Raw genomic sequence first — 13,749 nt, 5'->3', positions numbered from 1 at the left:
TTAAGCATAATCTGTTTTATAACTCAGAAAGATTATTCTGACTTCTGTGTGGAGAAGAGACCAGACATGCTAAAATGGTTATGAAAAGTGAGTTAGCCTACTGTAAATTCCAATGGGGCAGCTGCATACTCAGTTGGATATACCCAATGTCTAGCAGGCCTGGTACACTAAAAGCACTCAATACAAATTTGTTAAATGTTTGGATAAATGAGTGAGATTATCTACCCGTTCATTTTCATCTGCCCTGGAAATGTCGTGAATGAGCAAAATGGTTTTTCAATGTGTAAAAGTTTACTATCTGTGAGAAAAACAACACTTTTAATACATATGGCAAATCTTTTTCTGAAAGAAGTTGCAGCACTGATGATAAAATATCTCTAAAGACATTTTTAGTGTGTCCTTTGGATGACAATGAGAAGAAACATTGTCTCTTTGAGTTCCCAAAGCCTCAAGAAGCATATGTCAACAAAAGAATAAAGCTATAAATGAAAATTATTCACTGGAATATACTGGCTTACCATTTGTATGAGTCAATTTTCAAAATTATACATTATAACTTTTTATAACAGCTTTATTGTTATACAATTCATGTACCATCAAATTCACTCTTTTGAAATGTGCAGTTTAGTGAATTGTGCTATGTTGAGAGAAATGTATAACCCTCACCACTATGCAATTTTACAATATTTTTATCACTTCCCTTCACAAAAATAATCCTATAGGCATTAGCAGGAATTTCCACATTCCCGCATGCCCCAGCCTCCTGATAACCACTAATGTGCTTTCTGTCTCAATGGATTTGCTATTCTGGACATTTCACATGAACAGAATCATATAATATGTGGTTTTTTATGACTTTTTCCACATACCATAATGTTTGCAAGTTCCAAACATATTGTAGCATGTATCAGTAACTCATTCCTGTTTTATTGCCCAATAATATTCCATTGTTTGGCTAAAAATGATTTCATTTATCCATCCTCCAGTTGAGGAACACAGGTCATTTCTACTTTTTGGCTATTATGAATAAAGCTGCCATGAATATTTATATGTGTTTTTCATTTTTGTATTAAATTATCTTAGACATATACTGTGGTCTGGAATTGCTGGTCATATGGTAACTCTATATTTAACTTTATGTGGAACTACCAAACTGTTTTCCAAACGGCTGCAACATTTTACAATCCCTTCAGCAATTCATGAATGTTCAAATCTATCTATAGCCTCAGCAAGGCTTGGTATTTTCAAATAGAGGCCCAGTGCACGAATTCGTGCACCAGTGGGGTCCCTTGGCTTGGCCTGTGGGATCAGGCTGAAACTGGCTCTCTGACATCCCCTGAGGGGTCCTGGATTATGAGAGGGCACAGGCCAGGCCAAGGGATCCCATCAGTGCACGATCGGGGCCAGGGAGGGACATGGGAGGTTGGCCAGTCAGGGAGAGACTGCGGGAAGGCTCCAGGGGGTGTCTCGCCCATCTTGCTCAGTCCTGATTGGCTGGACCCCAAGCAGCAAGCTAACCTACCAGTCAGAGCATCTTTCCCTGGTAGTCAGTGCGTGTCATAGCAACTGGTCAACCAGTCGACTGTCTGCCCCCTGTTGGTCAGTTCACATTATAGCGACTGGTTGACCGGTAAACTGCCCCCTGGTGGTCAGTGCATGTCGTAGTGAGTGGTTGAGTATCCTTAGCATATCATTAGCACATTATGCTTTGATTGGTTGAATGGATGACCAGACACTTAGCATATTAGGCTTTTATTTTATAGGACTAGCTTTCCCGTTGCAGGAAAAATCCTGCAATAGGATTTCCTGCTGCACTCTACCCCGCCTCCGTTCCTCCCTTGTCGCCTGCCCCGCCTTCTCCTCCAGCCCGCCCGCGTTTCCCTTCGCCCCCGGCCCTGACTTCGCTCCTCCCTTCTCCTCCCCCCGCCCGGCTTGCTTGCTTCTTCGAAGCTTTACTCGCTTTTGCAGCTCTTGGCTTCTTTCGACACTGTCTTGATATGCAAATTAGCCGCCATCTTTGTTGGGATAATTTGCATACTCATCCTGATTGGCTGGTGGGCGTGGCTCGGCTGGTGGGCGTGGCTTAGGTGTAGCGAAGGTGCGGTCAATTTGCATATTTGTCTATTATTAGATTAGATTGTTTATATTGTAACCATCCTAGGTGGTGTGAAATGGTATCCTACTGTCTTGTGCTTTTGATTTGCATGACTAATGATGTAGGAAATCTTTTCTAGTGACTAATGATGGAGAACATCTTTTCATATGTTTTAGTAGCTATTTGTATACCTCTTTGGAGAATGTCTATTTAATCCTTTGCCCATTTTCATTAGGTTACTTTTTATCGATGTGTTATCTAATTGTATCAATTAGTTCCTCCATGTAAACTTGAGTTTGGAGAGTGTAATCCCTGGCAGGAGTGTCTTATTTCTGATTTTAAAGCAAATTCTTCCAGTAATTTCATTGTGCTCTTGGAATTACAGAATACTGCTAACATTTTTCAATTTTCCATTTCTATGATGTTTTATTTTTAATTTGTGTATTTGTAACTACAGAACCAGCTCAAACTGGTTCTTTCTAGTTTCTTACAAGATACAGTTGTTCAGAGACAACAGACCAACACTGCATGTCATGCATCTGGTGTGTGTTCAGAAGAGAGAACTTTGACCTCCAGCTGCACCTGAAACTAAAGACTCACCCTTCTCATGAAACCGAAGGTCTGAGACATGACCAGAACCTTAGCACCAAAACCCTTTCAGAGGGGAAAGGTCCTTTACTCAGGAATATCCAGGGCTGAAGCCCCTTACTGGGCCAAATTCCAAAGTCCTCCAATGTTTCCACATACTCTGCCCTGAACCCTGAACCACGGAGGCAGATTCGGGCTCTCTCCCCATCTCCTTGTTGGGCTACCTTTCAAAAATCTTTCCTTATCGCATACTTGATGCTTTAGCAATTGCTCTTACTTATCTCGGGCATATAAACTTGTGGATTCAATTACAATAGAATTTAGTTCTATTATTTTTGTCTTAATGTATTGTTACATGTATGTTGATATCTGGCTCACCTCTAAAAGATATTCCTTATGAATGGCATCCTTTATTAATATAAAGTATACTTCTTCATTTCTTGTTTGTTTAATATTTCTTTATGTTTTCTGTTCTTGTTGTTTCCCTGTATTCATCCTCTGAGAACAGCTGTCTACTTCTCTGTTGACATATTTAGGTCAGTTGACCCCACTCCTGGCTCCAGGGTGGGAATATGACCCAAGGGTGGTCAGAGAGTCTACAGATGCCTCAGAGGTAGAGGAAGCCCCAAACCAGAGAAATGAGTAAGAGCTTAGGGCATTATGAGTAATGAAAAATACATCCTATTTTTACTTGCTAAACTGGAAGATGATGGGTTTAGATGTTTTATTTGCTTGTTACCACCTGGTGACAGCCTGCCTGAGAAACAAACCAACACAGATAAAAGCTTCACTGAGAAGTAAAGAAGAATCAAGAATCCTGACAACATTTATGAAGAATTAGGTCAGGTCAGACATTCAGTTATCTGCACCATTTGACTTTTTATTTATTTTTATTTTTTAATACTTTAATTGAATTTTTAGAGAGAGAAAGGGAGAAACGGCTACCTCCAATGTGATCAAGTTGAATGGAGCCCGCAACCCGGGCATGTGCCCTGATAAGGAATTGAACTGGCAACCTTTCAGAGCACAGGATTGACACCCAACCAACTGAGCCACACTGGCAAGGGCCCATTTGACTTTTTAGTTATATGGTCTAATAGTCACCCCCTTCCTTAGGAGAGTTTAAATGAATTTGAGTTTCTGTCACTTCCTACCAAAAAAATACTATCCATTAGAGCAATAATTTCTCAATTGCCTGTTTTTCCTCAATGTGTTAGGTCAAAATATAATTTTCAAAAAAAATAATAAATATGACTCTGAAACTAATCTATAATGAGCAGTTGTGAAAGATTTATTCAATTTGTACAATTCAATGAGGGAATAAGCAGCACAAGAAAGCCATTTGAAAGGTGAATACCAGAGATTAGCATTATAGTCAGTAAAAAAAGAACCCTGGAATATTATTCCAATGTTTGATGTAAGACATAAAATTAATATTTTTAGGTAAATAAAATGATAACTTTGCTGTTTTCTCAGTCAGACAAAAATTAATTCAACAGGACAAAAATTTAATTCAATAGGACAAAAACTACTTGTAAATTAACATCTGACTTGACAGAGCATCATATAGCCCTTATAGTAAGTACAATAAGTAAAAAGACACATATACTGAGAGATAACTCAAGTGGTTTCCCCTATTAAATCATTGAAAGAGTATTGTTTTACCTTCTTTTAATTCTTTGGATAATTTTCTCAATACTTACTACTTTATTAAGGGGAGTTATAACTACATAATTTTTGGCACAATGGTAAATTGTTGTTCGAGCCCTTCTCTATACAGTTGGAGGATAAAGGTTTCCTATCCCTAGATCAAAACCTAGAGGTCACTTTAACTTATTTCACTTAGCATATCCTCTAGGTCCATGCTGAGGGTTGTCAAGAGGGTAAGGGATTAGATGGTTGGGTGAAAAACGTAAAGGTTAAGAAGTACAAGTACAAATTGTTAGTTACAAAATAATTAGGGATATAAAGTACAGCATAGGGAAAATAGTCAATCTATATTATAAAGAGGTAATATGCAAATTAGGCCGGGACTCTGTAATGGGTCACGACCAGACAGGAGGAGGTTGCGCGCACAGGTGAGGCCTGGAGCAAAGACGAGACAGAAGCAGGGGGGCCTGCCCGAGCTGGCACAGTGGCTCAGGCATCCCCAGAGCAGAAACAGGCAGGGGGGCCAGGGGACACTGTGAGTCAGGCTTGGGTCCCGGCACTCCATGGCACTGGTCTGGACTCCCGCGGCACCTATCCGGCCTGACTCCCATGGTGGCCGGCACTGTGCATGTCAGGTGCGGTCCTGGCCCCCAACAGGGTGCCTCCTCGCACAGCGGGAGGCGGAGCGCCTCCTCATGCGATTTCAATTGCACACTGGGCCTCTAGTAATCTACACTAATAAAAGAGTGAGATGCAAATTGACCATACCTTTGCAACGCCCACCCGCCAATCAGGAGTGAGTATGCAAATTAACCCAACAAAAAAAGGGTTAATTTGCATACGCAGGCACGGAATGGCCAGGGACAGGGCGGGATGCAGGCATTCTGCACCACCCCAGCCGCTCTGGGCCTCTAGGCAGCGTGAGAAGGCAGAAAGGTAGCTCTGGCAGCCAGGGTAAGGAAGGCCCATTCTTGCATGAATCTTCATGCATTGGGCCTCTAGTATTATAAAAACTATGTATATAGTGCCAGGTGGGTACTTGAAATATGAGAGGAATCACTTTGTAAAATGTATAATTATCTAAACACTATGCTGTACACCTGAAAGTACTAAAATAATATTGAATGTAAGCTGTAATTGAAACATTAAATTTAATTTAAAATCCTGGAGGTCACCTTGAAATGTGCAGCTCCTTCTCTAACTATGATATCCAGCATTAAGCACCTATTGTTGGTTGATGGAATGAGGTGGTATCTTCTTCAAATCAGACTACCCATAGGGTACAAGAAAAAGAGCTCAAAGGTCACTGAAGAGTTTAGTCCATATACTAATACTGACCTTCCCCCATCCTACCATGCACCCTTCCTGGGTTTCTATTTCTATCATGATTTACATTTCCCTTGGGTAATTTTGCAGCAATTGCAGCACCATTGCAGCAGTGCCTCATCTGCTTATTCTAGTCTCCAAATAAACACAGAGAGTAGCTGAAAACGGAATAAGAAATGAGCAAGCCTCCATTTTTAAAAGTTGAAGGTTCTGCAAAATAAGCCAGTCAGAGAAAGATAAATATCACATGATCTCACTCATTTGTGGAATATAATGAACAATATAAACTGATGAATAAAAACAGATCCAGAGACAGAGAAGCATCGATCAAACCATCAAACCTCAGAGGGAAGGCAGAGGTAGGTGGGGGTAAGGAGGAGAGATCAACCAAAGGAGTTGTATGCATGCATATAAGCATAACCAATGGACACAGATGCCAGGTGGGTGAGGGCATGAGTCGGGGGGGGGGGCAATGGGGGATAAGGACACATATGTAATACCTTAATCAATAAAGAAAAAAAAAGTTGGAGGTTCTACCTGTTTCAAAGGATAGCTGCTGAAGAGTTAATGTCAGCCCTTCTGGTTCATGCAGGCCTTATGAGCACAAAGGGGAAAATGTGAATGGAGTGGAAGATCACATAGTTAGAATGAACATTCTTGAATTGTGAAGACTTTGAAAATTCTTCCTTAGTTGACAAATGGAAAATATTGAAGTGAGCAGAAACCCTACCCAAGGCTTATTACACAGCCTCTTACCCTTCCCACACATATTCAAGGTCAGCCAGACACAAACCAAAGGGATACTAAGAGTCAGTCTACTCTGATCATTGTGGGTTGGATTAGGTCTCCAAGACCACAAAATGAAAAGCTTATTGAAGAAAAAGAGGATCAACCCTGGCCAGCCCTGCTCAGTGGTTAGAGTGTTGGCCCGTGAACTGAAGAAACTCTGATTAGATTCCAGTCAAGGACAAATACCTGGGTTGCAGGTTCAATCCCTGGCCCAGTCCAGGCCAATGTGGGAGACATGGGAGACAGGAGGCAGGGAGGCAACCAATCAATATGCCTCTCTCAAATTGATCTCTCTCTCTCTCTCTCTCTCTCTCTCTCTCTCTCTCTCTCTCTCTCCACATCCCCCTTCCACTCTCTCTAAAAATCAATAAGAAAAAATATCCTCAGGTGAGGATCAGTGGCCAGTGTTGGGGGCCTTCATTAAGGAACTTCCCAAATAACAAAAATTAGATGTGGAAAGACATTTCCCTGCTTATTCTTGGGGCAATCAGGAGAAACCACTGTGATGAGACATGACTACTGATTTTGAGGAGCAAGATGTGGGGAAGGTTGAGAAGCTCTGTTTGTCTTGTCATTTTCTTGTCACTCCTATCACCTTCACTGAGGTGTGCTCTGCACTGGAGAGGTTCTGGGCAGAATTCTCTATGCAAAGCTACCTGGCCTGTTACGGCCACACAGTCATGGCAAACTGAGGTGAGCCATCCATGGAGCCATGATGCTCTGTGTAATGCTGATTCTGGCAGCTCCGTGCCCATCACCAAGGGTTGTGCCAAGGGAACTTAGCCCAGGCCCAGCTCCCAAAGGAACGCTGTGAGAGATGGTGGTTTTAATCATCAGAGTGATAGACTTTGTGTTTAAAAACTTTTTAAAAAAATATATTTTTATTGATTTCAGAGAGGAAGGGGGAGGGAGAGAGAGATAGAAACATCAATGATGAGAGAGAGCCATTGATCAGCTACCTCTTGCACACCCCACACTGGGGATAGAGCCCACAACCTGGGCATGTTCCCTGACCGGGAAACAAACCATGACCTCCTGGTTCATAGCTCAACATTCAACCACTGAGCCACGCTGACCAGGCAACAATAGTCTTTTGATGAATGCTAATGGCTGAAAGTTTTAGGAGAATGGATTAAGTAATAAATGTAGACATTTTATATACTTAACATTGTGCCTAAAGAAGGCCAAAAAAGAGAAGATAAACTCTAAAATAGTATGCCTGAGACCTTTTGAGAGTTTGTTCAAAGGCAGGACCAAGGTAAGGGCAAGCAAAACTGATTTTTATTTAAAAAAAAAATTGTATGAATACAATTTCTTTTTTTTTTTTGTTTATATATATATACATATATATATATATGTACATATATGTGTATATATGTGTGTGTGTATATAACAAAAAAGAAATTGTATTCACACAATTTTATATATATATATGTACACATATATATGTGTACATATATATACACACACACACATATATATATATACACACACACACACACACACACACACATACATGTATATATATACATATATATATATATACATATATATATATTGTATATATTTTTCTTTATTGATTAAGGTATTACATATGTGTCCTTATCTCCCTATTGCCCCTCCCACTCATGCCCTCACCCCCCTGGTGTCTGTGTCCATTGGTTAGGCTCATAAGCATGCATACAAGTCCTTTGGTTGATCTCTTCACCTTACCCCCACCCTCCCCTACCTTCCTTCTGAGGTTTGACAGTCTGATCGATGCTTCTCTGTCTCTGGATCTGTTTTTGTTCATCAGTTTATGTTGTTCGTGAGAAGAGACAAAGAACTGGCCTCTGGAGTGTTTGTCCCTCTAGGTGAAAAGCATCAAATTGATGCCCTGCCAGTGTGGATCAGTGGTTGAGAATTGGCCCATGAACCAGGAGGTCATAGTTCAATTCCCAGGTAGGGCACATGTCTGCATGTGGACTTAATCCCCAGTGGAGGGCATTCAGGAGGCAGACAATCTATGTTTCTCTCTCATCATTTCACTCTCCCTTCCTCTCTATAAAAATCAATAAAAACATATATTTTTAAAAAAAACATCAAATTGTTGAGAAGTTTTGCCACTTTTTAAAGATAATTTAGAGACCTTAAATCAACTATACTGAAGCCAAACTTGAGAACTTACTATAAGTAAATGTGAAGACCGTGAATAAAGAACTGGAATGCTATAGTTTATTAATTGGACCTATTGAAAGCATGAAAAAGAAAAAAAATTCTGACTATATAAAAGTTTAGCTGATTGCTGACATTAGATGCAAGATTAACGCCTTAGAAGACTTATCCAACAAATTCAACATCAAGTAGCAACCAAAATAGCCTTCAAAAACCATCAGAAACATGGAGAACTGCTTCAGACAGCATTGACAGGCTGTGGAGGACAATTCCAGTCTTCAGAGAAGCTTAAATCCGCTTTCATATGAATCTTAAAAATGGAAATAAGGGTGGGAAAAATTACTAAAAAGAGAAAAAATATCAGAATCCTGCCTGGAGAGTGAGTTCTTAACAGTAGTCAGATCAAACCTGTAGGTGAACACCTGCTATAAATGAGCCATTGGGCTGCTATTCCTGGGGAAAACAACATGGATTGTGGAAATATGGAACTAGACAATTGAAGGTGTCAGAAATAGAGACCTCTTAATTGATTTATCTAAAGGATTTTTTATTTATGCAAATAAATTAAATATCAATTTACAAACTCTTGAAGAAAAAAAGACAGCACATATACCAAAACACACTGCAGAAGCTAAAATTATCAGTGCACTTAAATATCATTTGAAAAATTTCCAACCAAGAAAGCTTTGGTGCATTCAGAGCACACCCAGGTAGAAAGGAAGAGGCAAAAATTCCAACAGAGCCCTAACTGGTTTGGCTCAGTAGATAGAGCGTCTGCCTGAGGACTGAAGGGTCCCAGGTTCGATTCTGGTCAAGGGCATGTACCTTGGTTGTGGGCACATCCCCAGTAGGGGGCGTGCAGGAGGCGGCTCATCAATGTTTCTCTCTCATGGATGTTTCTAACTCTCTATCCCTCTCCCTTCCTGTCTGTAAAAAAATCAATAAAATATGTTTAAAAAAACTCCAACAGAAATATCACTGAACTTCATCAAGAAAAAAGAAATTATCCAATTTAGAGAAAATTTGCCCCATTTAAGGTGGAGGAGAATTATTCCAAACCATATCAGTAATGCATACAAACAGCTACACATTTATAAAATTCAAGCAAAATTATTTCATAAAAATTTAAAAGAATCACTAGGTATTATTAAATCTTTCTAAGTCCCAGGACACAAAAGCTCATGTTATGGAGATAATAGATCTGTTAGCTCAGAGAAACCTCAATAAGTTAAAGCAAATGTATACATAACACAAAAATTGAGAAAAAACATAAAGTTTCTGAAAACTATCCTCCCATTCCTTATGTTCAAAATAATGCATTTGGCACAGACCTGAGGCCATAGCCAGGTGTCCTCCAGACACCAGACTGAGAGTAGAAGAACATCTGGCTGCGATGGTGAGGGAATGAAAAGATCCAGGCCCAGTGTCCACTGTTTGTCAACCCCCATGATCCCTCCAATCTGACTGACTCATCCCAAATCATCAGGTCTTCCAGGAGAGCAAGGCAGGGCTATGTGGTTCAATTAGTGATCTTACACAGAAAGCATATATCGAATAATTGAATAAAATAAGAGTGAATAGTCTAGATAGAAGATATAAGGCCCAGAGGCAGAATAATTGCTTTCATATATCTGAAGTCCAAGATGGCTAAGACTAATTCCCCATCTTCAAAGCATTACGTTCTAGAGTACCACACATGGCAGGTTAGGGTGCAGATAGTCATTCACCATAAAGATGAACCTTCCAATGATAGTTGTCCACAAACCTGATGGGTCACTGTTCTGGGAGATCTTGGTCCAGATTCCCCTTTATAGGCCTTCAGACTTCCATAGATATTTAACAAATTCCCTCTCATAGAAAATTAGGCAGAAAGAATTATGATGATCAATAATTATTGTCAAGCAATTAATATTACAGTATTTCTCAGCAAGACAAAATCACAAATTAATCATGGAATGTTTTCAAATTCTTACAAAATATTTATTCAAAAACAATGCAAGCTTGTTATTTAAGGTGTCCCTCATAAAATTTAGACATATCTCATGAGGTTCATGGGTCTCGATTTGGCCCTGACCACTGCCAATCATTTCAGTCTCAGGAGAGGTTATCAAAGGGCCAAATAAAACTCCCGCCCCTCCTCATGATCCACATTTGCAGGAGGCAGATTTCCAAAAAAGATGAAGGATTCAGGTCTCATCATGTGTTTTTCTAATGGTTTAAACAGAAGATACTTTTGATTTTCTCAGGAAATTGAGAACATTTTTCTAGTTGAAATTCATCCGACAGAAATATATCAGGTACCTCTACGGATTTCTTAAAGTGGAAATATGTATTTACTGAGATTAGACTTGGAAGTACTAGATCTCAGAGATTGCTTTGGGAATGTGAGAAAGTCATTATTTGCTGGCTTTCCAGTAATTTATTTTGAATTTGTTAAATTCATTGATGTGTGACTAGCTATCAAAGCTTGATAAATAGCTTATAAATCACTTTAGAGTTGGCAGAAATAAATATTAATGAGTCAATTTTCAAGGAATTTAAAGTCAGTTTCTCCTTCTTCTGTCACCATAAGTTAAAAAGCGAATCTCAGTTGTTTCATTTGGAAAAGAATCTACAACTGTTTTGGTAATAATTGATTTTTATCAGAATAGTCATAGGACTGTTTATGATATTCAATCAAACTATTTACTTAAAAGAAAAGAATGCTCTTTGTAAATCCACCATGGAGTTTCATATGACAAGAGTTTTGTTTAAAACTTATTTATAAAACACAAGCACAATGATGATTGTAATCATTTGAGAGACTAAAGTAACCTCCTTCACTGAGGTTTGTTCAGCGTTGGCCTCAGAAGAGGGGGAAAAAAACACATGAATCTTGTAAGCTGCCATGATTTTAAAGTATATAATCATGTGCTTAAAATCAACAAACTTTATGTATTTGGCAAATCTCTGAGCTCTAAAAAAATCAGACAGTTAATATGGAGTGGCTGCCTACCTGTTCTGATAATTTTTGTCTGTCCAGGTGGGCCTGCATCAAAGCATCATTCACAAGCAAGTGGAAGTTCAGGAGCACGTGTTCAATGTCATATGTTCCATGCATGGCATCTGACAGCTCTTCCAAGGACCGGATGTACGCATGCCAGTGTGGATTCAGCTCCGCCATGTGTGCCAAGCAGCCTCTCACGACGTTGAGGCAGTACCCCATGCACGGTTTACTGAGCGTCAAGCCCTGGCAGTGAGGGCAGTACTGCATCCTCAGGAGGGCTCGGCCACACTCCCTGGAGAAGAGCAGATGGTCTGTGGTATTGATGACTTCAATGCCCAGATTCAGTGCCTGCAGAAACGTGCGGCTAGGCAGCAGCGACCTCCCCATCTGCCCCATTACTCTTTGGGGGATATTACCAAATGGACTAATGTCCCGGCGAGCCATCCGGATGCATTCCGAGTACTCCAGGGAACTGTCAGTCACAGCAGGGTTAATGAGATGATTGTAGACTAGAGGGAAAAGACTGTCAAAGAATCTGTTCACAAATTCTTCAGGATTAACATCCGCACCAAATAAATAGAGCCCCACATCAGTGAAGAACTCCTGAACTGAAGCAGCAGCCTCTAAGGCCATGTTCCTGTAGCTGTTGCAGAAGAGTATGCTGGTGTAATTTTCTGCTTGTCTGATGAGAGTTTCAAGGGTTTCTGTAATAAAAGCAGAGGCAAAGGATGGAGAAGCTTAGTATTCATGTTATAACTCTTCCTCCATCTGCTCCAAACAGTAAATGAGCTTAATGCATTGAAGCTAACCTAAAGATCTAAATGAGAATGCTCAGCCTACAAACCCAATTTAGTTTCCAAAAGATGATGTCTGGTCAACAGTGAGCATTACACACAGCACACTTGTTTTACAGAAATGTATTTCCTAGAATCAAAAACATTTTTAAAAGAATAGAAATAAAAAAGAATTTACATGTATGGTATTTTCTTATTTTATGCCTTAGTCATTCATAACCCAATAATGATATGAAAACAGTGTCACTGAGAAAATAATTTTTGATCATGAGTTCATTGTTTATCAAATATAGTGATATTAAATACTTGATTCAACTCATACTGTATTTTCATATTTTTTCTCAGAATGAAAACTAGTAGATTATGCACTAGTTACTCCAAAGAGAGACTAAGTTCCCAAAGGAAAGCCTGACAATCCTTGGTCCTCCTAGCATGTTCAAATTAAAAAGAAAATAAAAGACTTTATAATGAAACCCCTAAATTGTCAAACCTTATTTACACAGTAGAAAAGTCATGGGCAGTATTAGTTGGTGAAATAAATAATTGCATGACCACCTTCTCCACTGTCTTCTGTTGTTTTTAATCATCTTATCTTCAAGGACTTTATTGTGGGACATTTTATTTTATTACTAAGTAACCAATGCTTCCAAATAAATTTTGCTGCAGAAAGAACAGAGAATAATTCATCCACAAATTAAGGGAGGTTGTAGTAATCAGCAAGTAGATGTTATACTTCAAAATGATAGCTTTAGGTAGCAGTCCATCACCTTGGGTATACTGGTAATTACATTTTATAATTATCCTAAATATACATATCAATATATAATTAATTTTAAAATACACCAATAAAATTATCTCCCATAACTCCAATCTCAGTTAATTTTTATTAGGTTGTAAAAGACCACACAATAACACTGTAACCCAACCATTGAATCCTATATAATAAAGAGGTAATATGCAAATTAACTTTCACACCCCCACAAAATGGCTGCCTATGACCAGGTCGGCAGGGGGGTTAGCGAGAGACGATCAAACAACTGAACAAGCAGGCTTCATGGGGCGACCAGGCTGGCCAGGGGGCCATGAGGGGCAACCAGGCCGGCATCAGGGGGCAGTTGGGGGTGACCAGGCCAGTGGGGGGGGCAGTTAGGGGCAACCAGGCCGGCAGAGGGGGGCAGTTGGGGGTGACCAGGATGGCAGGGGAGGTGGAATTGGGGGCGACCAGGCCAGCAGGGGAGGGGGCAATTGTGGGCAACCAGGCTGGCAAGGGAGGGCAGTTAGGTGCGGATGGCAGTTAGGGGTGACCAGACCGGCAGGGGAGGGCAGTTAGGAGCAATCGGGCTGGCAGGGGAGTTGTTAGGCATCAA

The 13,749-nt window shown here is 40.1% G+C and overlaps 1 protein-coding gene across 1 annotated transcript in view; it reads right to left on the bottom strand.

Moving 5' to 3' along the window:
• GPC5 (glypican 5) overlaps positions 1-13,749 on the bottom strand; it is a 1,351,161-nt gene that overhangs the window by 1,078,423 nt on the left and 258,989 nt on the right. The window contains exon 3 of the mRNA XM_008156479.3: positions 11,598-12,292. Coding sequence (XP_008154701.3) covers positions 11,598-12,292 — 695 coding nt within the window. The remainder of the gene's footprint in view (positions 1-11,597; positions 12,293-13,749) is intronic.

This window comes from Eptesicus fuscus, chromosome 8, assembly GCF_027574615.1.
Source record: "Eptesicus fuscus isolate TK198812 chromosome 8, DD_ASM_mEF_20220401, whole genome shotgun sequence".
In the NCBI taxonomy this organism is placed as follows: domain Eukaryota; kingdom Metazoa; phylum Chordata; class Mammalia; order Chiroptera; family Vespertilionidae; genus Eptesicus; species Eptesicus fuscus.
Note: the sequence above shows the minus strand (reverse complement) of the source record. Positions and strands in the feature narration are given on the sequence as shown.